The sequence below is a fragment of the Ciconia boyciana genome, chromosome 10, assembly GCF_034638445.1.
Source record: "Ciconia boyciana chromosome 10, ASM3463844v1, whole genome shotgun sequence".
Classification (NCBI taxonomy): Eukaryota; Metazoa; Chordata; class Aves; order Ciconiiformes; family Ciconiidae; genus Ciconia; species Ciconia boyciana.
This window is the reverse complement of record NC_132943.1, coordinates 27,006,815-27,029,697: the sequence shown is the minus strand read 5'-3', so window position 1 is coordinate 27,029,697 and position 22,883 is coordinate 27,006,815. Positions and strand designations below refer to the sequence as shown.

The 22,883-nt window shown below is 37.0% G+C and overlaps 1 protein-coding gene across 1 annotated transcript in view; it reads left to right on the top strand.

The window, feature by feature from the left end:
* The window catches only part of TTN (titin), a 245,382-nt gene that overhangs the window by 1,474 nt on the left and 221,025 nt on the right, over positions 1-22,883 (top strand). Inside the window, exons 2-26 of the mRNA XM_072874311.1 lie at positions 2,953-3,156; positions 3,864-4,151; positions 4,928-5,016; positions 5,107-5,351; positions 7,083-7,376; positions 7,619-7,763; positions 8,248-8,367; positions 9,406-9,543; positions 10,047-10,184; positions 10,670-10,807; positions 12,495-12,770; positions 12,884-13,009; positions 14,115-14,396; positions 14,676-14,741; positions 15,238-15,496; positions 15,820-15,880; positions 15,994-16,206; positions 16,934-17,076; positions 17,713-17,918; positions 18,033-18,263; positions 18,846-19,090; positions 19,815-20,038; positions 20,154-20,318; positions 20,422-20,590; positions 21,105-22,795. Of these exons, the coding sequence (XP_072730412.1) occupies positions 2,953-3,156; positions 3,864-4,151; positions 4,928-5,016; positions 5,107-5,351; positions 7,083-7,376; positions 7,619-7,763; positions 8,248-8,367; positions 9,406-9,543; positions 10,047-10,184; positions 10,670-10,807; positions 12,495-12,770; positions 12,884-13,009; positions 14,115-14,396; positions 14,676-14,741; positions 15,238-15,496; positions 15,820-15,880; positions 15,994-16,206; positions 16,934-17,076; positions 17,713-17,918; positions 18,033-18,263; positions 18,846-19,090; positions 19,815-20,038; positions 20,154-20,318; positions 20,422-20,590; positions 21,105-22,795 (6,156 nt within the window). The remainder of the gene's footprint in view (positions 1-2,952; positions 3,157-3,863; positions 4,152-4,927; positions 5,017-5,106; positions 5,352-7,082; positions 7,377-7,618; positions 7,764-8,247; positions 8,368-9,405; positions 9,544-10,046; positions 10,185-10,669; positions 10,808-12,494; positions 12,771-12,883; positions 13,010-14,114; positions 14,397-14,675; positions 14,742-15,237; positions 15,497-15,819; positions 15,881-15,993; positions 16,207-16,933; positions 17,077-17,712; positions 17,919-18,032; positions 18,264-18,845; positions 19,091-19,814; positions 20,039-20,153; positions 20,319-20,421; positions 20,591-21,104; positions 22,796-22,883) is intronic.

The window sequence follows — 22,883 nt, the reverse complement described above, 5'->3', positions numbered from 1 at the left end:
CTTTAGTCTGAAATACCATGTGAGGCAATCTCCTGTTAGCTTTTATTCATATTGTGGGATGCTGGAATATCTTTCATGCCCCAAAAGCACCCACCCAGACTGACAGATCTGACAGTGGCTTGGCATTTAGTTTTTCTAATGCATAAAAAATATGAAAGTTTTATTGAACTAATTGCATAAATAACGGACTACACAGCTTTATTCTGCTACATTGTCTGCCCTTCCTATCCGTCATGAATTATTGTGAATTTGAAATTCAGACTTTCTATCTCTGATAACACTGCCCTTTTATATACAAGTCAAGTATTAATACAGAGCTACAATTTGAACATGAAGAGAGCAGTTAATCTAAGAGTACCAAGAAGAGCTTAGCAACCACCTGAGATGCAATTTTGCAGTCTCTAAACTAGAACAAATGAATTGTACTGTTGTATCAGACTGTGAATTAAGTGCCACATTACAAAGGTTTGATATCAGACAAAAATACCCAGTACCTCCCTCTGCGCTCAGAAAACACAGAACACAGAAACCTCGTGATTAAAAGCAGTAAATGCCAGAGCAGCTAGCACATCATCACAGGGGGAGCACTACTGGGTGAGCAGTGACTGAGGGGACATGAGGCAGCACGTCACTGTCAAGAAAGTCTGCAGCGCTGCTGGCATTAGAACTGTGCCCATCCTCATGTCTCCACAGTACTGATCAAGTATCAAATTTGTTCATAAAGAACTAACCTGTACTCCGCTGAACTTTCTTTGAACGAATATTTTCAGGTATTACCTGATGCAAGCCAGCCTTTACACTCTGCATATTGTTGAAAGCAGCACATAGACTGTACACAGATTGGCAGTTCCTGTCACTTACATCATTGTCAGGACATTGAATTCAATTACTTATGGAATTCAATTACTTAAGCAGTGAAGTTGAGGCACTTTGGGTTCATTTTCTTATTTTTGGCAATAAAGCTCAAAAAACCTCAAGAACAGTTTTAAAATGAAAAAGAATGTCCTAATAATTAATAGTCAAATCATAGTGTAATTTGGCATGTATAAAAGTAAGTCCCTACTCCATACAGCCCAGGCAAAAATATCTGTAGTCTGAGGTAGATCTTACATTTTAGTCCCCAGCTCTGTGGCATGAGACTAGCAGAGTGCTAGTAAACTTGCGAAGTTGAGTTTCTTTTAATATGTATTTGGGCTTAGTTTTTCAAAATGACTTCTAACTTTGGATCCCTTGAACATGTCAGTTTGAGACATCAAAATAGACTCAATTTTTAAAAATGTGGGCCTTGTTCAACCTACCACACAAACACCCATGTTTGCTAATCATCATATGATGCTGCACCAAGAAAAGAAAACATTTTGGCAATGTTTCAAGAAATTCACTATGGACAACATGATTTTTGGTTGTCTAGCTTAAAACATTTTAAAACTCATTTGCACAAATGTTGAAGACACATAGCTCTGGATGAAATCAGTGGGATCTGCTGGATACTCTATATTTATGGTGATAATGCCCAAGTCGTCCTATACCAGCAGTACAAAATTGAATTATACCAGCCTCATCAGGGCTGTTTGCTAACTTCCATCTGTGAAATTAACAAAGCTTAAATGTAGTTTTACTCTTTTATTTCTAATCGTCTCTAAAACTGGCCACGATCTCTTTCTGTGTGTGTGTGTGTTTCTATTTTATATATATCTAAAAATAAGTTTTTCAACTATGAGTAAAATTTAAAACTTTCCTAACCAAGTCTGGTGTGACTACAGTCAACCAGTAAAAGTTTCAATCTACGTATCTCAGCTTCTCTTTCACTTTAGTCTCACACAGTCATATTCCTGGCACATTAAAACCCCAAATAATTAAATGAGTTTATAGGAGCGATACTCTAGAAAGGAAGCAGAATTCTGTGGTCCTGGGGTTTTCCAAACCACAGAGAGTGGATCTGGGAAAACTGGAGCAGCTGTAGTAAGTGCAGTCTCAGATCTCATTCCTGAGCCCTTGTGCAGTGCAATTGGTGATTTGTCTTGAGTGGAGAAGTACATGAAGTAAATTTGCAGGGATTTTCATTTTGGAGAAATTATGTTCTAGGACTACAAAAAAGACTTTGAGCTCGAACTGCCTCCTTAAATTAGCTGTTCTCCTTATGTGTCTTATATAAAAATTGTACCTGTTCGTCAAATGGATTTCAGTTGCTCAATAAAGTTGGCTGAGTAGAACACTGGGAAGATAATTTCCATTAGGAATCTAAAATCACCATTTAAAGCTAAAAAAACAGCTGTAGATATAGGTTAAACTCTTCTGACCAGAAGAGTCTTGCTTATGACCCTGACAACAACAGAATAATATATTTGAAAAACAAAAGGTCAGCTGATTCCAGCTGACTGCTTCCCAAACTCAAAGAGAATTCACCTGGGGAAAAAAGAAACAAAAGACCAAAAAATTAATAGCACTTGGTGGTAATGTCTACAACAGTCACTTTTTCTGTCACTTCATTTTCTAAAATCATTCAGCGTTAGCACAACTACTTAACTTGGTTGGAAGTTCTGATTTTTACTTTGCCTCCAAACTATTGGACCAGATAATTCTGTTAGCAACACTACTTAGATACTAGCAAATACATAAAAGAAATACTTCACGTGCATCAATTATCCCCCCTTATAATTTTTATGAACTTTTATTCCTCAACAGGATTGCCAAACACTACAGTCCACTCATTATCCAAGTGATTTCCTAAATGCAGTAGCCTTTGCAGTTGTCCTATTGCTCTGTGTATTTTAAAGACCTCTCGAAAAATAAATTCCTTTACGACTGTGTCACTGGACATATAAACATAGATCTGTGCCTATGCCATTACACTCCACTATAACTGTGTATACGTGAGGGAGTATTATGGTAATTTTGGATATCTGGCATTTCATAGCATCTTAGTCTCCTTTTGTATTCTTTTTTCTTTAGGTTTCCCAGTTCCTGAGGTGAGCTGGTATCGGGATGGCCAGGTTCTCTCTGCTGCAACTCTGCCCGGTGTGCAGATCTCGTTTAGTGATGGCCGCGCTAAACTGGTGATCCCCACCGTGACAGAAGCAAACAGTGGAAGATACACCGTACAAGCCACCAATGGATCTGGGCAAGCAACTAGTACTGCTGAGCTACTTGTCACAGGTACCAAGCAGCTAAAGAAAGGCACCTCTCTCTGCTAGCAATGTGGGAAAGAGAGTGATAGGAGAAGTGTCACAGATAATTGAAAAAGTTTGGATTTGAAGTGCATGATTAGCAAAGAAATAACAAACCAAATTCCTTTTCCTAAAGCAATCTAGAATTCAGCATATATTCTCACCAGTAATTTCTAACAGCATCCTTTACACCTTAACTATATAAAGTTTAATCTTGATCTTGTAAACTCTTAATCACAAACTTCTTGCTTAGCCCTGTATACTTCTGCTCATGTTATCTGTCATACTGGCTACATTCAAACTACGCATAAAAGAAAGGATAAAGTTCTGCAGGATGGAGCCCTTAATGATATTTAATGATATAAATGACAATTAACAGAGTAACTCACATAAAGGACCATACCCAAGAGACTGTGTTTACTACCTATGGTTATAATCTATGTATCTCTAATTCTAGAAACATTTGCCATCATGGACATAATCAGAAATATCAGAAATTTTAAACACATGGAAAAAGTTAAGGGTGTTTGCATTTTGGCAAATCAACTCTTAATGTTTTGAATGTTTGAGAAGGTAGTAACGTCTGTCAGTAGCATGTGAAGGAGATGCACTTCTAATAATGAAAATGTCTAGCCCTTACAGTTCTTTTTGACAGACGTTATTGTTTTTCTATTTATTTCTTCAATAAAACTGCAGCTGGAACAGCACCACCAAACTTCTCACAACGACTACAGAGCATGACTGCAAGGCAGGGAAGTCAAGTTCGACTTGACGTGAGAGTGACTGGAATCCCTACACCTGTGGTGAAGTTCTATCGGGATGGAGTAGAAATCCAAAGCTCCCCCGATTTTCAAATTTTACAAGAAGGAGACCTTTACAGCTTAATAATTGCAGAAGCATATCCTGAAGACTCCGGTACCTATTCAGTAAATGCCACAAATAATGTGGGACGTGCTACTTCAACAGCTGAATTGCTAATCCAAGGTAACAGAGTTGAAGTTTCAAGCCATGAAAATAAGAGAGCTTTCATTGTTGTAATGGCGCAATATGCACCACTTCATCAAAGTTGTATCAATAAGCTCATTTATAACTTCTTTCTCAAGAGTTATTAACTTGCTGTGAAAAAGCAGTGTCTTTGGTTAAATTTGCCAAAGATTTTTGTCTGAGAATCTAAAAGGACCTTTTCTCCAGAATGGGTCTTCTTTAAACTGAGGATACAGTAGACAGAAAAAAGTGTGGGATGCTTTCAGTTGTTCTAATTTCGTTCTGTAGATTTCTCAAAGTTGTATTTGTAAGCTGGCTTTGATAGAATAGATGTATTAGACTGCACAACTGTGCATGGTCTTGTAAATGAGCCTGGTAAGGATGAAGACAGTTCTTAGATAGAGGAACACTGTAGCAGTGAATCATTCTACCCAGAGCAGTCCTGCTTGGATTTCACCTCAGTCAGGCTTCCAGACTGTGTATTCATTTGATATCCAGGACTGATTCTGAAGAATCTACAAGAAATGTGTTTTGTTTTGGTTTGGTTTGGTTGGGGTTTTTTTTCTAATGACATAGTAATGCAGAAATATTATTTCAACTGTTTTCACAATTATCTGTCTATAGATACTGCAGGAAAAACAGATGGCTGCTTAATTCCTTCTCTGTTGTTTATATACATTTGTGTATAATTGGAATTGACCTTTCATTTATTTCTGCAACTACTTATTGTTTGTTGCCATATGCAATTCTCCTGACCATGCTTTCTCTTCCAAAAGGTGAGGAAGAAGCCGTTCCTGCTAAAAAGACAAAGACAATTGTTTCGACTGCTCAGATTTCACAAACAAGACAAGCCAGAATTGAAAAGGTATATTTTTCAAAAACAAAGCAGGTAAGGCTAAAATATGGGTGATTACTTCTACAGTATCTCAGACTTGTTTTCTTGATTTCATTGTAGAAGATTGAAGCCCACTTTGATGCCAGATCACTTACAAGTGTTGAAATGGTCATAGAAGGTGCGACAGCCCAACAGCTCCCACACAAAGCACCTCCACGAATGCCTCCTAGACCTACGTCAAAATCACCAACCCCACCAATAATTGCTGCAAAAGCACAAATGGCACGACAGCAATCGCCATCACCTGTTAGACAATCACCATCACCTGTAAGACATGTCAGAGCACCAACACCCTCACCAGTAAGGTAAACTTATTATCCTTTCAAACAAGATTGCTTTTTGAGTCACTTTCACATATAGCAGTAATGCTGCAGAATGAGAGCATAGTACAAAATGGAAGAATGCACTGACTTAATACTGACTGAATTTATTCTGACTGTGAGTTATAATATGTTATATTTACCATTGCTACAGAAGTGTGTGCCTCATATAAACTTTCTATCCTTATGGAAGAAAATTCTTTAGAGAATAAATCCCATTTGATTGCTCTACATACAGCTGAAATAGCACTCAAAGCTCCAAGTTCATGATGAAAGAGAAGAAAACGCTAGAGCAGTTGGCCCTTGATTATTTTAGATGAAGAGAGAAAAGAGCAATGACACTCTGATGAGTGGCAAACAGAATGGAAGGCTATGTTAAAAAACGGGAATGCATGTTCTATGTATGTGCTGGTAATGACTGCGGAAATAATGTTTTGAAGGTGGGCAAGGTAAATGTGGTTAGGGAAAAATGAAGTTTAGCTCTTCTGTGTAGTGTCTTGAGAGAGAAAGTGAGTGATTTGAAGAGCAGGGCTCACGATCTGGGAGACCCCAGGAGGTCTGTGCTGAGAGGCAGGTAAAGAGAAAATTGCTTTGGAAGTCCTGCAGTTTCAGCACCCTGAAGCACCAGGATCATGGAAGGAATGCCTCCAAGCTGAGTGCTCAGAAGAGCCCCGTTTAAATTGCCAGAGCTAGGTATGCTGGTGAATTTTGCCCCATTGAGAATAACTTGCAAGGACAGGAAGAAATGGGTTGATAGTAACTAGCAATAACTAACAAACTGCATAGATGAAAGAATAATTCAATAGTGCCATCTAGAGTGCATATGGAACTAGAAGTTTGTACTCCCCTGCTACTCAAACTACTTTTAGACATACAACACATTAGAAACTAAATCTAAAAATTAATATGATGCTGCTGCCCCCTACTGTTGCAATTTGTTAATGTTATCTGGGAAATACAGCATTAAAAAATTCCTCTCAAAGAAAATGTAAGTTAGGAAGCCTGTTAAGGCATTTTGAAAAATGCTTTAAAACTATCTGATAGGACTGAGATCGGATTTTTGGAATATCAAAATTTAGAAACCAGCACTTTCCCAGTGACTACCAATTATTGTGGCTGAGATTTGTAAATGTAAGTATGGGAAAAAATATAGGCCCTGATCAGAAGCTTGCCTGAGTCTGAACACACGTATGGCTGACACATGGAAAGGAGATGTGGTGCAGGTGTAGATACAGTTATGTTGTTGCTAGGTGGCTGCCACATGATAATTTTACAAAGAGTGGTTACACTAATCATTTTGTCTCTCTACAGAGACCGGACCACAAATATATTATGTAATACTCACAGCCTGTAAGCCTTTTATATTATTCCTGTTAGGAGAATTAAGATAGAGCAAATGGAAACTGATGATGTATTTTTATATTTTAAATGTATGTGCTTGAGTGAAATGCCCTTTGACGTTTGCCCTTATTTCTTTTTGGAAGTCTAACTAAGCTACTACAAAGATGTGTTACAGTTATGACAAAAACACACATTAGGCACAATGATAAGTGTAATTTGCAAGTAGAACACCTCAAAAACTTTTTAAAAATCAAACTGCAAAGTACTGAAGATACCCTAAATGGGGAGTGAATTTGAGTTCAGGCTGAAGTTGTTTACATAGTTGTTGTTGTATGACACTGAATTAATTATATTAATATTTTATTTTTTCATTAGGTCGGTTTCTCCTGCTGGAAGAATCTCCACCTCACCTATTAGACCAGTGAAATCTCCATCTCCAATACGTAAAACACATGTAGTGACAACAGCTGGGGCCGAAGTCCTTCCTCCTTGGAAGCAGGAAGGATACGCTGCAACCACGGAAGCCCAGATGAAGGAAACAAGAGTATCTACAAGCGCTACCCAAATAAGAACTGAAGAAAGATGGGAGGGGAGATACGGGGTCCAAGAACAAGTTACCATTAGTGGTGCTACTGCTGGTGAGGTTGCGGCTGGTGCTAGAGAGGTAAAGTCTATTTTTGGAAAGAGCATTGGTTTTGCTCTATGTGTGGACTCACCACTGCTTTATAGATCTGCTAAATGGAATCTGAGAGCTGTGCATAAAAACGTGTGTGTATCTGCTGTTGAGAGAGTTCTGCTGCAAATATTTAAATGCTTCTTTGCAACATTCTGTCTCTCTACTTGTTTTGTGCTTCTTCTGAATGTATGCAAAACATGAAAAAATGTCTTTTGATGTGACTAATATAGGTGAGAAAGGACAGTGAAAAAACAGCAGCTGTTGCTACGGTTGTTGCTGCTGTGGATCAAGCCATGGTGAGAGAACCAGCTCCAGGTGTAGAGCAAACTGCTAAAAGGACAGCAATGACTGCAGTCCACATTCAACCTGTTGAGGAGCAGGTAGAAATAGAGCACAGACGTTCTATGATTTCCCCTTTATCCCTTCATCCAACATGCAAACAAGGCATGATTCACTGTGAGGAATTAACAAGATATTACACAGTGCACTGCAAAAGCATGCATACTCGTATAAAGCATCTAGTCTGTAAAGGAATGCTCATGGATCACTTATTCCATTGCTTTCCGTCATAGCAGGATTGAACTAATTATTCTTAACCTGGTTTTTAGTTTAAGAATGCCTTCTGTCAAAGTGATCCTGTATTCTCCCTTGTCATTTATTCTCTAACATTATTCTTACACTGATGAAGTTTTTCCTCTAATATCTAATTTATAATTTCCCCACTAGGAATAAAATAATTCTCCTTTAGTATTTTTCCTTCACTTGCGCTCCTCTCTTATTTTTCCTTCTCCTCTTCTTTCAATGATCAATTTGTTAAAATGAATTTTAAGGCTTTGGTTTTTTGTTTGTTGCTATAAAAATCAGATGAGAAAGGAGGCAACAGTAGTAGTTACCAGTGATAAAGCCACAAAACAAACAGTAATATCGAGAACTACAGAAGGAATTGTTACTTCACAAGAACAAAGGCACATCTCTCATGAAAAGGTGAATGCAGATGTTATCTATGATTGTCATACCCTACCTTGTTAAAAAATCTCTCATCAAAAAGACAAGCTTATGAACAAGACAAATAACATACCATAATATTATTTTTTCCTTTTATATATGTTCACTCCTCTAGTTTACACTGCTATCATTCTCCTACCTCTCCTTGATGATGACTGTATTTCCTTTTTTATTTCACTTCCATTATTAATACCTAAGAATGTGATAGATAAACTTGCAAAACATTAACTTAGAAAAAAATATATATTTTTAAAAATATATTGTATCATGATTTACTAGATAGTATTCTCAATCATTTAAAGAATTGACATGTAGGAAATATGTCTTAAATTTTCCATTGTTTTTCTGATTTGTCTCTAAGCTTGCCATTTGTAGCCTGCTTTTTTTGTTGGCAGCACAGTGGGTCAGAAAAAGGAGGAAAAGCTCATTCTGCATTGAAATCAATTTTGAAAATACTGATGAGTGATTGGAATTCAGATTATTTTAGCATGTATTTTATCAGACAACTGTGATTTAATAGAAGACCAGTTTTTATAGAGAAATGTTACATTTGCATTGTAGCTGAAATGCGTGAGGAAGAAAATGTAACCTATCTTTAAAGCACTGAGAAACAGAAATCCACCTGGGCAAAAAATTAAATGTTTATGTGCAGATTACATGTGAACTTCCTGGCAAAGTGAAAGTTGTCTAAAACTTGTTTTTGATATCCTACACTTTCTCAAACTGATTATGATGCAGGACAGTTTTTCTCTGATCCAATTTTTTTTATTACTGCTCTCAGTAGCAAAGCAAGCATTTGTGGAATGTCCTATTATTTTTATGCTAAATGTATATACATTTTATAAAAAGTCCGTTTATGTTGTTATTCTTGTTTCCAGACTAGATGATTTTGAAATCCAGAGTTTCACATTTTTCCTCCCTTTAGTTTGTATCCTCTTTTCCAAATGCATCGAAAATCACATACCTTATATTTTTAAACAATATATCATTTAAACTTCTTTATTTGTAAACATCCAGGTAAGAAAAGAACCAGAGAAAACTCCAGTACCCACAGTAATAATTGCCACAGACAAAGCCAAAGAACAAGAAAGAATATCAAGAGCTAGAGAAGAAATATCTACCAGACACGAGCAAGTGCACATTGCTCATGAAAAGGTAAATAAATGTTACAGATGTTTAGCTCATTGTTTAATAAGCTTATAAAACCTCATTCTTCATCAAATGTGCTACGGATCTTTGCTCTGCTTCTTTATGAAGAGAAGATTACAACTTCTTGGAGTTGTAATCGTTGGAGTAACCAATAAAATAGTTCCCTCTACTGATAGGAAGAAATATTAAGTCAGTAACGCACATTTTTATGCAGTTTATACAAAACATAACAATGATGTATCACAATTAACTATGAAGTGGGAAGATTCTTCTCTAATTCACACACAGATTAATGCAATATGTTAAAGACTTTGAATGCACCTTGTTCAACTAGCATATAAGATAGGCTATAATTTGGTCTGTACAAAGGAATTATTTCATTTCTCAAGTGATGGTTTTTCTCCTATTGATATACATTCTGAAACCTTATCCCACTTTCCCGAAAAGCTGTGTAATTTTGACAACACACATAATTGATTACTATTATTTTTCTTTACCATAAAAACTAGATAAGAAAGGAAGATATGAAACCTTCTGTACCTAAGGTAGTAATTACCACTGATAAACCTAAACCACTGGTCATAATATCGAAAAGTAAAGAAGGAATTTCTACCAAACAAGAACAAGTGAGCATAACCCAGGAAAAGGTGAATAGCACTGTTACAACCATATTTTTTTTTTTATCCTCTCCTCTTTACAAACCTTATGTGTCCCTCAAAAAATACTAACTATACATTTCCAGCTGATTTTTTCTAAGATTTATTCCACTTACTTACAAACTTTTAGAACTACTGTTAATTAGACTACATTATTCCACCTCTATCTTTCTCTCCTAACTGTTTTCATTAATAGGATGCCCATAATTGTCTTCTGACTGACCTTTGGAATGGACTGACTGACTCCTGAAATGCATTTAAACTTTTTTGTTTTAAAACCATTACTTTTATTTACATAGGTGTCAGGGTGTAACAATACTTATCAATATACATATAATACAAAACTGTGTGCAGTGCACAAGGATCTAACCCCTTAATTCTCCTTCTCTGTTCCCATTCCAAAATGCTTTCCCATTGTTCAAATATCTTTCAAGATGATATGTAACTGAAACTTTTATTTCTGCTATAATAATTAGATTAAAAAGGAAGCTAAGAAAACTACTGTAGTTCCGAAAATAATTGCCACTGATAAAACCAAAGCACCGGTCACAGTGTCCAGAACTAGAGAAGAAATTACAGCCAAGCAAGAAAAAACTCATCTAGCTTATGATCAGGTGAATATAGCTGTTGCATATATGAAATGCACTGTTACAATTTATTTTATCTGCAAACCTCACCTTTTAAGAGCTACTTGGGTACAATAGAATGCCCTCAGATTAATTTCTAATGACATACCCGTTAAGTGGGATGATTGTCAAGTAAGAGTCAGTGTGATTAAGTTTCTAGTGATAAAGAAGTTTATGTCTCACCCTGTTAGGAAATGCCACTTTTAAGACTACAGTCAGATTTATTTGTGAAAGCCTACTCCCTACCAATGACTTTCAAGTAATGTTTACTTGTTCAAATTTCTGACTCTGCAATCTTTTTTTCTCCAACATGATTCCTTGCGATTTTATGGTTGTCAGGTGAAACAACCTCTCTCTATTAAGGTTTGAATTGTATTGTTCTTTGCACAATACAAACTTTAACATCCATTCAAGTCTGTCCAGTTTATTACTTCTGAAAATCAGACACTTGTTGACACTGCTTTGTTCCAGGAGGACTCCCACTGTAGAAAAGCTTTTCTATTATAATATAGCCAGGAACTCTCATATGTGGAAGAACAGCATAGCTGCCAAGAGGTTTTACTTAACGTCTATCTATCTACTTTGTTAGAAACAGTATGGTACATTCATAAAATACTTTTATAAAATATAGTTAAAAGAACATAACATATAAAACTCAGAGGAGTCAGACTGCTAAGAGATTACAGTTACTTGTTAGATTATGTAAATTTAGGGCCAAATTCAAGTTGGTGTAAACAAAGATTTTGAAATCAGCAACGATATTGAATAAGAGGTCCCTGTTACCGAAACGCTACTTTAATAATAAAACAAAATCTCTGTAAACAATCACATTTTGGCCTCGCTTAAGTTCTTTTAGTTTAAGGTCATGATGATTTTAAAATCAGCATGAAATTATCTATTAGTTTTTTTCCCAGCTACAAGGCATACATTTCATATGCTCTGTTGGTACAGCCAGATCAGTTATGACAATGATAATAAACACTAGTAGTATTCATCCTATTACCTACTGTTGGCTGACTGGGCAGAAATTTGGACCCTGGTAACATAGAAGTTGACAGTATTTATCAGTTATTAGAAACAAATAAAAGTCCTGATACAAATGCATTATTTCCAATTTCTCAGAAAGCTCAATTTTCCTTCTTTTGTAAAATCACTTAAAATAGATTAGCACTGAATTAACAGATATGCCTGGAGTAAAAATTTTTGTGGGTATATTCCTTAGTAAATACATTCACATCAGATGCTAGACACATCTCTACATTTTTAGTAGCATCTAACAGTTATATGGAGCTGATGAGCATACTGACTTTAAAATTATGTGCACATTTACATACTTTCCGTACTCTTAGACAAGTAGCCATAAATGTGACTATGAAGTATTAAAAGGGCTTGCCTACAAATATTGATATGTATAAAGCACACAAGCATAGATATGTTCTGAATATGCATAGATAGAGGTTAGAAAAAGTATGTCTATATTTGAATCTACTGACTCTGAAGTGTATTTATGGGTGAACACATTTGATGTTCACATTATTACTTTTTCTTATCTATGCACTCTCTCTTTGTCTGGTATATACTTTACTGAGCATTATATTTATAAGTATTTGCCAGATATGTAAGCCTTTGATATAATGATGAATATTTATATAAATTCTGCCAATGTTATCTGTAGACTGAAGCTGGAAAAAGGGCTGAAGCTGTAGCTACAGTTGTTGCAGCAGTTGATCAGGCACGTGTTCGATCACCCTGGGAACCAGAACAAGCAGATGAAGCTTATGTAAAGCAGAAAACTTTGGAATATGGCTATAAAGAGCACGCTGTAACAGACCATGTTGCTGAGGCCCCAGCAGAACGTCATGTTTTCACTAAAGAAGTTAAAACTGTCTACGTTCCTCCTGAGAAACATATCTCAGCTGCTGAAAAGAAGGAAGTTCATATATCAACAGAGGTTAGACTCAGTTTACATTGCATTCTTTTCCAAAAACTATGTCTCAGTGAAACCTGTTTCAGTTTGGAGAACAGCATCACATTCTCAACAACTTTTTTCATTGCTTTGTGTAGATAAAAAGAGCAGCAGAAACTAAGACTGAGAAAACAATTCATGTTGAACACCCACGACCCCGCACAGCAAGTCCTCATTTCACAGTCTCCAAAATTGCTGTTCCTAAACCAGATCATACATATGAGGTAAGAAGTGAAAACTGTATCCAAGAAGAACAGCACGCTCATTTATAATAGCCAGTAGGTCACCCATTCCATTTGGCTTTTCCTCCGACTCCAGTATGGTGCTTTCCCAAGAAGAGTTGTATGCTCTCTACAGTTGTTTTTATTGACTTGTTTGACTAATAAGGAGCAGCGCTGTAAAAAGACACATGAACTGCTAAAATGTGATTTGTAATTATTAGTTATTTAAACAAGCTTTTCATTTGTTTAAGGATGCAGCTTCAATACTTCATGTCATACAGCAAAACCATAAAAATTTGTCATGCAACTTATGTTTTTTAAAGAGCAGAAGTACCTCTCTTCAGTCTTATGATGTGCATCAGTTCACTAGCACATTGGAAACAGTGCTTCTTTCTTCCTTGCAGATTACTACATATTAAGCTAATTTTTGAAACAGAAAAAATCCAGACTGCATAATATGACACCATCCATTTTTAACGTTATTTTTTCCATTCTTCTGTTCAACTCCTTCATGTAATATTAGAAGTTCCTATTTAATTAATTTTCTCATTCAAGCATACTTTCTCTCTTCACTTGGACTTAAAAAATGAACTGTTTTTCCCTCAAACATAATTAAACACTACAAAAATTACCTAAAATATTTTTCCCTTTGAAGATTTATGTATGTTTTCCAAAGTTATTACACCTACAATAACACTTTGAAATCTCTTCAGTTATTTAATCAATGACAGTTATGTAATTAGTGTTATTGTTTATTGCAGTATCAGACTGATTAAATGGAAAGCTAAAGCCTCAAGTGAATAAATTTAGAGGACATTTCTCATGTTGCACTTAAGAGCTTCTTGACCATTTAAAGATCAAACTCTAAAGTAAAAAAAGAGAAAATATTTGAATATTAGACACATCAAAAATAATACAAGGATACTGGATCTCCAGTATTCCACTACTGCAATCTAAAACTCCAAGTAGTTTTTGTATATACAGCTTTTGCAGTGTTAACAAATAAGTAACTAAGGAAACAACTGGTGCAAATGCAATCTGCTCAATAAATACACTGTCTCCTTTGAAAACAAGAGAACAACAAAGCTGTAACTCTTCTGTTCCCTAGGTTTCAATAGCTGGATCTGCCATGGCTACTCTGGAAAAAGAGTTATCAGCTACTTCTGCTGTGCAAAAGATCACCAAGCCCGTGAAACCACCTCAGCTAAAGCCACATGAAGTCAGGATAAAAGCAGAGCCAGTTGCCCCTCCACAGTTTCCCTTTGGAGAGGCTACTGAGACCTATAAAAGTCGCTACGATGTTGAGACTAAAAAAGAGACAGGTGTAAGCATTAAAGGTGAAGCAGTGCGGGAAGAACACTTGGTGTTGCGGAAAGAAGGTGAAGCAAAGGTATGTTATTAATCAAATATCCATCACTTAGACTGACTTTCATCTTAAAAATGTAGCATAGCCTCACTTGTTTGCTGTTTCCTCATTGCAATTTTTCCACTTTTACAGCATTCTGCCGACTTTTATCTTTGTCGTTTTACACAAATCCTTCTAAGGACCTAATATTTACCTATGATAAGCAAAGAGTTCTCTTTGCCTAATTTCTTTTCTTATCTAAATTCTGCTGTTTATGTCCTTGGCTTTGTTAGGCGTTTATTAACTGTGCTTTAAACAACCTAGGTGACAGAAACTGCCAGAGTTCCTGTGCCTGCAGAAATCCCTGCTACTCCACCCACCTTAGTCTCAGTAAGTAATTTGTGTGTAGATTAGGGGAGTTACACTATGTTTTCACCCATTTTGTATTCTAATTTTTATCTTTGAAAACCTGACCATGAAAATTTGGCTTTATTTAATCTTTTTAACTCTGCATTAGACTTGCTCAGCCATACAATTTATCTCTGACACAAACTATTCTGAATGTCTGTTATGGGGGTGATTCTTTACAATTATGTCACATAGTAAGTTGACCTTTGCTGCAGTGAAACAATTTCTCACCATGATCTGCATAAACATCAACCTACCTTTTCATTTTCTTGTTAATAACAGTAATGTTCAGAGATCCCAAATCCAGTTTCAAATATGTCCCTTTGGAAAATGCCTCTTTTTTTCAGATACACTGCTGAACAGAACACTGTTTTGAAGCAGACATTAAATTTTCCATTCAAATAGGTTTTAGTTATTTAAATGTATGTTTAGTAATGAAAATATATACTAACTGTGATACTTATTTTTTGTCATACAGGGCCTCAAAAATAAGACTGTGACTGAAGGTGAGTCTGTCACTCTGGAGTGCCATATCTCTGGTCACCCTCAGCCTACTGTGACATGGTACAGGGAAGACTACAAGATTGAGAGCTCAATGGACTTCCAGATCACTTTCAAAGCAGGGCTTGCTCGCCTTGTGATTCGTGAAGCCTTTGCAGAAGACAGTGGAAGATTTACCTGCACTGCTACCAATAAGGCTGGGAGTGTCAGCACATCTTGCCACTTATATGTGAAAGGTAAGTATATTTATCACTGTAGGAAGATTATAATTTTGTTAACTGCGTATTACTTGTAATGTAACTTAGACATTTTGTCAGCTCCCAAGTAGAACATATGCCTTGAATTGTATTCTAGGGCTGTTAGGTAACAGGGCTGTAAGAATATGAGGAAAGGGCCAATTATGGGCTGATGGAGACTCTTAACTTGCTTCCTCAGTGGAAGTACCTGGCCCTCTGAGCCAACTAACTACTTAACCTTCTCTCTCTTTGTGTCAGTTAAACTCACTGCTTAAGCATTATTAAAGTATTTTAAAATCCACTATATCATATTTGCCTTGCAGTTTCAGAAGAAATTGAGACTCGCGAAACCATTTCTGAGAAGGCTGTTACAGAAGAGAAACGGTAAAGTTACTTTCCTAAACAGACTGCTCCTACTGTGGTCATTAATTTCTTGCACTGTGTTTATGAGAGCTTCAGACATCAGCTCACTTACCTGCACTGGAATTTTATTTCAGCTATGTGGAGACAAAGGACATTGTAATGGAAGATGTCTCTGCTGCAGCGGAGGAAGTATCGGGAGAACCCATACCTCCTTTCTTCATAAGAAAACCTATAGTACATAAATTAATTGAAGGTGGGAGCATTATTTTTGAATGCCAAGTAGGGGGCAACCCAAAGCCACATGTCTACTGGAAAAAAGGTGGAGTTCCTTTAACGACTGGCTACAGGTACTTTGAATACAATGCACAAAAGCTATTTAAACATATTTTTTAAGAATATTTAATTGACAGTACCATAATTTTGATTCCCTTACTGATGCTGAGCCAAATAGCATCCCTGATTTCTGTGAAATTTTATTTCTGAAATGGAAAAATCATAGGATCATGTCTTAATGTGAGGCTTTAGAAGGCTGCTAAGTTTTAAAATATAAATATTCAAAAGACCATAAAATAAGAAATGCTACATATCCTTAAAAACAAATCAGGAATAAGTTTTGCATTTGTTTTATTCTGTCCATGCACTGTTTACATTCTGTCTATGCAAATGTTGTCTATAGAAAGCAACACACTTTCTAGGAGAGAAAAAATACATTTGTAGCATTCTTGAAATATATCATGCTATAATGACCCATATTAGGACAAACTATGTGCACACAGCATATACCATTTCACTGTGTCTGGTAATTAGACCTCTGATATTTCAGTACTGCTGTTTGCATCCCGTTTATTTTAGTGACAACAGAAAGAAAGTAGACCTGTACTCTAGTTTCACCATGGTTACTTTTCATACACTGTTCTGCAGATTCATTGAGTGAGAATTGCCTGCAAAAGTTTCTCTTTTTTTGTCTTGTACAAGTTAGTACTGATTCTGATTAATTATATAACTAAAAGCAAATTAACTAAAAAGTCTGTTCATCAGAATTATAGAGAGCTTGTAATTTTATGTTGTCTATAGATACAAAGTGAGTTACAAAAGAGAAACCGGGGAATGCAAACTTGAAATTTCCATGACTTTTGCCGACGATGCCGGAGAATACACTATTGTTGTTCGTAATAAACATGGAGAAGCTTCTGCAACGGTCTCCTTACTAGAAGAAGGTACATTGTACATTAAAGAAATGGGAAAAATAATTCTTAAAATTAACTTTAAAATGGGGAAAAGATTTTAAATTGTGTTGCAAATTCTTTGCAGCTTAGTTTAGTCAATTCAAGAAACATGAAGGGAGATCTGGTGGCTCTGTTTCTGCAAGACAGAGTATTTGACATCAGGTTCTTGAAGGACTTACATTCTTTGCTAGAATGTGTAGCTATAGGAACCTTCTTCTGTTGATGTCCATAACAGTTTACATCATAACATAAGACATTCAGAGAGTGATGTGGGGAAAGGAGGTTAATCAAGTAATTGGTTGTTCTATGACAGGGAAAGAAGCTAACTTAATTGTTCTTTTCAATTGTCCTTGTAAAAATGCATGAAAGTTTGCAGGAGACAGAGCTGCAGTGAAGAAATTGTAAAATAGTCTCTACAGGTGCTTCCACTTTGAGAACTAGAACACCTAAGTAGCACAGTAAAACTTTTGCCTGTTTATAAAGCTCATCTGAGGGCATCAGTCTTGAATTTGTTGCTGTTTGTATTTGAATCACCAAAAACAGTAAAATAAGTTTGTACTTGTTTTCTCTATACAATCCAGTGAAAACCACAAAAACTTAACAAATTAATGTGTTCTTAATTCTTAGCTGATTATGAAGCCTACATAAAATCTCAACAAGAAATGATGTACCAAACTCAGGTGACTGCATATGTACAGGAACCTAAAGTGGCTGAGGTAGCCCCAGCTATTTCATATGGTGACTTTGAAAAAGAATATGAAAAAGAACAAGCCCTAATTAGGAAGAAAATGGCGAAAGATACAGTGATGGTCAGAACTTTTGTAGAAGATGAGGTATGTCTACCACTCCATACTCATTTTTTATACTGAAATTTTACCAGTACAAATCACTTCTTTACAAGGTCATTATCTGACATACAGAACTAATGGTCTTGCTTTTCTGTATAGGAATTCCATATTTCTTCTTTTGAAGAAAGACTTATCAAGGAAATTGAACTCAGAATTATTAAGACCACCTTAGATGAACTTCTCGAAGAAGACGGAGAGGAGATGATGGTTGATATTTCTGAATCTGAAGCTATAGAAGCAGGATTTGATTTAAGATTAAAGAATTACAGAACCTTTGAAGGGACAGGAGTTACTTTCCATTGCAAGACAACTGGATATCCATTGCCAAAGGTACCCCAAACCTGTATCACATTAATCTATTTAAAAAAACATCTGGTGCTCTACTTGAAAAATCCCTTAACATCTCATTGTCAGACATTCTACATTCTGCATAGAAAACAGCAAATCTCAAAGGAAATCAGTCTTTTGTTTTGATATCAAGCTGAATTTTCGTTTTGTACCTTAATAGAATAGTGTTAGGTTGGTTAGCCAGTTCAGAGGTAGGTTAGATTTACCAGTTAAGTCAGTCTTGCTTCTGAGTATCTCCAAGTTAGCCCACACAAATGGGGAACCTAATAGCAAGTCCGGTCTAGGTCACTTTGCTCTTTGTCAAAATGAGCTTTATATCTCTTTCTAGCTCCAAAACTCACGTTTCAGGCTACTGTGAAAGTTACTTGTTACTTTACATGTTACTACATGTTACTTTAGTCTTAATTATCTCAAATAAAAATAGTAATGTTAAGACATATACGTAGGCTATGACGATGCATCAGCTGAAAAATAGAAGTTGTAATATGTTGTATGCATGGGTCATTACTGGATCTTTGCCTTTAGGAGAGCTCACATAGCATTCCACTGTTTCTTTCCATGCAGATTGCATGGTACAAAGATGGTAAGCGCATAAGGCATGGAGAGCGCTATCACATGGAAGTTCTGCAAGACGGCAGTGCCAGTCTGCGTTTGCCTGTTGTTTTACCTGAAGATGAAGGGATTTATACTGTCTTTGCCAGTAATATGAAAGGAAATGCCATTTGCTCAGCAAAACTCTACGTTGAGCCAGTTGCACCCACAGCAACTCCAGGTTATATGCCAGGACCAGAAGTTATGAGAAGATATAGGTAGGTACAACAGTAACATATAAATTTCATGAGACTTCAGTCTGCTGTGATAGACAGTGCAAAAACATTACACAGCAGCTAAACAGCTTAAGTTATTGGAGTTTGCATACCTCTAGAGAAGTTCTAAATGCTGGTTTCGTGGCTTATATTGATTTATGTGTCAACTCTTTGTCTGATTTGCCTTTTTAATGAGCAATGTAGTACCCAGAGTACCATCACTCACATGCATATCCAGCCACAGTATCAGCTTTACAACCTCAGCAACCATATTTGTTTCTTAAAGTACTCATATTTTGGAAAAAAAATTCTTCTGCACTTGGAGTTTTAGTACTGTGTGCAACTCTTACTTTCCACCCTTGAAATAGCTGTATTTCTATGACAGAAAAAACCCAGTGTTGCCATGTACTGTGTTCTGTCTCCATATACATACACACACATGCACAAACATACAGAGGATTACATCCGTATCTGTACAGTACCCAAAACCCAAAAATTTCCCTGGCTGTGGTGTATCCTAATACTATTCAGCTATACAAATAGCTGTCAAAAACCTAAAGAAAATTGACTACAAATAAAAATTAATTTTGTCACAATTTCTCACATAGATAAATTGGTTAACCTCTTTAAAATAAATTATGCTAAAGGCAAAATTTGAACTCTTTATCATGTCAGCCCACTGCTATAAGACATTGTCATGCACGTCTGTCTTATCTTTTCCTTACAGGTCTATTTCTCCACGCTCTCCAAGCCGGTCTCCTGCCCGCAGTTCTCCTTCTCGTTCTCCAGCCCGCAGATTAGAAGAAACTGATGAAGGACAATTAGAGAGACTATATAAGCCAGTTTTTGTGCTGAAGCCTACGTCATTTAAATGTTCACAGGGGCAGACAGCAAGATTTGACTTAAAAGTTGTTGGCAGACCTATGCCAGAGACACACTGGTTCCATAATGGTACATCAGCATCATTTTCATCAACAAATAATCTTAAAAAACAATCTTATATGCATTTTACATCTTGTTGAGACGCTGTTTTGAGTGCAACTTTTTTTTTCATGTGTATCTGCAGGTCAACAAGTGGTTAATGACTACACCCATAAAATAGTGATTAAAGAAGACGGCACACAGTCATTGATCATTGTTCCTGCTATGCCTGATGACTCCGGAGAATGGGCTGTAATTGCTCAGAATAGGGCAGGCAAAGCTTCAGTCTCAATGACACTAACTGTGGAAGGTATCTACTGTGCATGCTATTTTGGGAAGGCTGAGGAGTGTTTCTTATTAAAAACCATGGTTATGTCATTTCCTCTTGTGATAACTTACCCTTGCTCTTTCAGCTAAGGAAGACCTGGTCAGACCACACTTTGTGGAAAGGCTAAAGAATGTTAGTGTAAAGGAGGGCTCTAGGCTGGAGATGGCAGTGAAAGCTACCGGTAACCCTAATCCTGACATTGTATGGCTGAAGAACAGTGACATCATTGTACCTCATAAATACCCCAAAATAAAGTAAGTATTTTTATTTTGTTTAAATAGTAGAGCAGTTAATAATCACCATCCTGCAAAGTGCCTCCTATGGTGTGCTGAATACCCTTGCTTCAATAGAAGGGATTCACTAAGGGCTTAGTCCAATGGCTACTGAAGCTACTTACGGCTTTGGCATTGCAGCAAGACTAAGAGATACAAAATATCTTGTAGGGCTCATTCCATTTTTTCCAGCTTGTGTATTTTGTATTCAGCAAAGCCAATGCTTTTACAACAGAGATTTAGGGAACCTTTATCTGTCTCTGATTTTGAAGTCCTCTGCAGGCAAAACTGCCATTGAATTCAAGACTGGTTTTTATTATCCTTATCTGCTTGATTCTTAGGCACCGCACTCATATAAACATGAATAAACATAAACAACATGTCTAATTCCTCTGGAGATTTGCCTTTGGAAGCTTTGACCTAATTTTGGAGAAGGGCATAAATGAATAACAAAGAAGTGCAAAAAAGTTAAATAAAAATTGTTTTAATATTTCAGGATTGAGGGAACCAAAGGAGCAGCTGCCCTTAAAATTGAATCTACTGCCAGGCAAGATGCTGCATGGTATACTGCTACTGCTATCAATAAAGCTGGGAGGGACACTACTCGGTGCAAAGTAAATGTTGAAGTTGAACATGCAGAACCTGAACCAGAAAGGAGATTAATAATTCCAAAAGGAACTTACAAAGCCAAGGAGATTGCAGCACCCGAGTTAGAGCCTCTCCATTTGCGTTATGGTCAAGAGCAATGGGAGGAAGGAGATCTCTATGACAAAGAAAAGCAACAGAAACCATTTTTTAAGAAGAAGCTTACATCTTTAAGGCTCAAGCAATTTGGACCAGCACACTTTGAGTGCAGGCTTACACCAATTGGTGACCCAACCATGGTGGTGGAGTGGTTGCATGATGGCAAACCCTTGGAAGCAGCTAACAGACTCCGCATGATCAATGAGTTTGGGTACTGTAGCCTGGACTATGGAGTAGCCTATTCCAGAGATAGTGGAGTGATCACTTGCAGGGCAATTAACAAATATGGTACAGACCATACATCCGCTACTCTGATCGTGAAGGATGAGAAAAGCCTTGTGGAAGAATCCCAGTTGCCAGAAGGCAGAAGGGGACTGCAGCGAATTGAAGAGTTAGAAAGAATGGCCCATGAGGGTGCTCTTCCTGCAGTTGCAGTAGACCAAAAGGAGAAACAAAAACCAGAAATTGTTTTGGTTCCTGAACCTGCAAGAGTCCTGGAAGGTGAAACAGCACGATTCCGCTGCCGTGTGACTGGCTATCCTTTGCCCAAGGTCAACTGGTACCTCAATGGACAGCTCATCCGTAAGAGCAAAAGGTTTAGACTCCGTTATGATGGAATCTACTACCTGGATATTGTGGACTGCAAATCGTATGACACAGGAGAAGTGAAAGTCACTGCAGAGAATCCAGAAGGCTTTATTGAACATAAGGTGAGACTTGAGATCCAGCAGAGGGAAGACTTCAGATCTGTTCTTCGTCGTGCTCCTGAACCCAAACATGAGCCTGTAGTGACAGAGCCTGGAAAACTTCTCTTTGAGGTACAGAAAGTAGACAAACCTGCAGAGGCAACAACCAAAGAAGTGGTGAAATTGAAAAGGGCTGAAAGAATCACTCATGAGAAGCTTTCGGAGGAATCTGAGGAGCTGCGTAGTAAATTCAAGCGTAGGACAGAAGAGGGCTATTATGAAGCCATCACTGCTGTGGAACTTAAGTCTCGCAAAAAAGATGAATCATATGAAGAAATGTTAAAAAAGACAAAAGAAGAACTTCTTCACTGGACCAAAGAGATCCCAGAGGAAGAGAAGAAAGCACTTCCTCCTGAAGGCAAAATCACCATTCCAACATTCAAACCAGAGAAGGTTGAGCTTAGTCCAAGCATGGAGGCTCCCAAGATATTTGAACGAATTCAAAGCCAGACTGTAGCCCAGGGGACAGATGCACACTTCCGTGTGAGAGTGGTGGGAAAACCAGACCCTGAGTGCCAGTGGTTCAAAAATGGTGTGCAGATTGAAAGGTCTGATCGTGTGTATTGGTACTGGCCTGAAGATAATGTTTGCGAATTAGTCATCAGAGATGTGACTTCTGATGATTCTGCCAGCATCATGGTGAAAGCAGTCAATATAGCTGGTGAAACTTCTAGCCATGCTTTCCTGTTAGTACAAGGTAATTTAAATTCTCTTACTTTTATCCTACTGCTTATCATAGTGTGTTAAGTCTATATGGCCAGTGCATTGTTGATTCATTGCATATT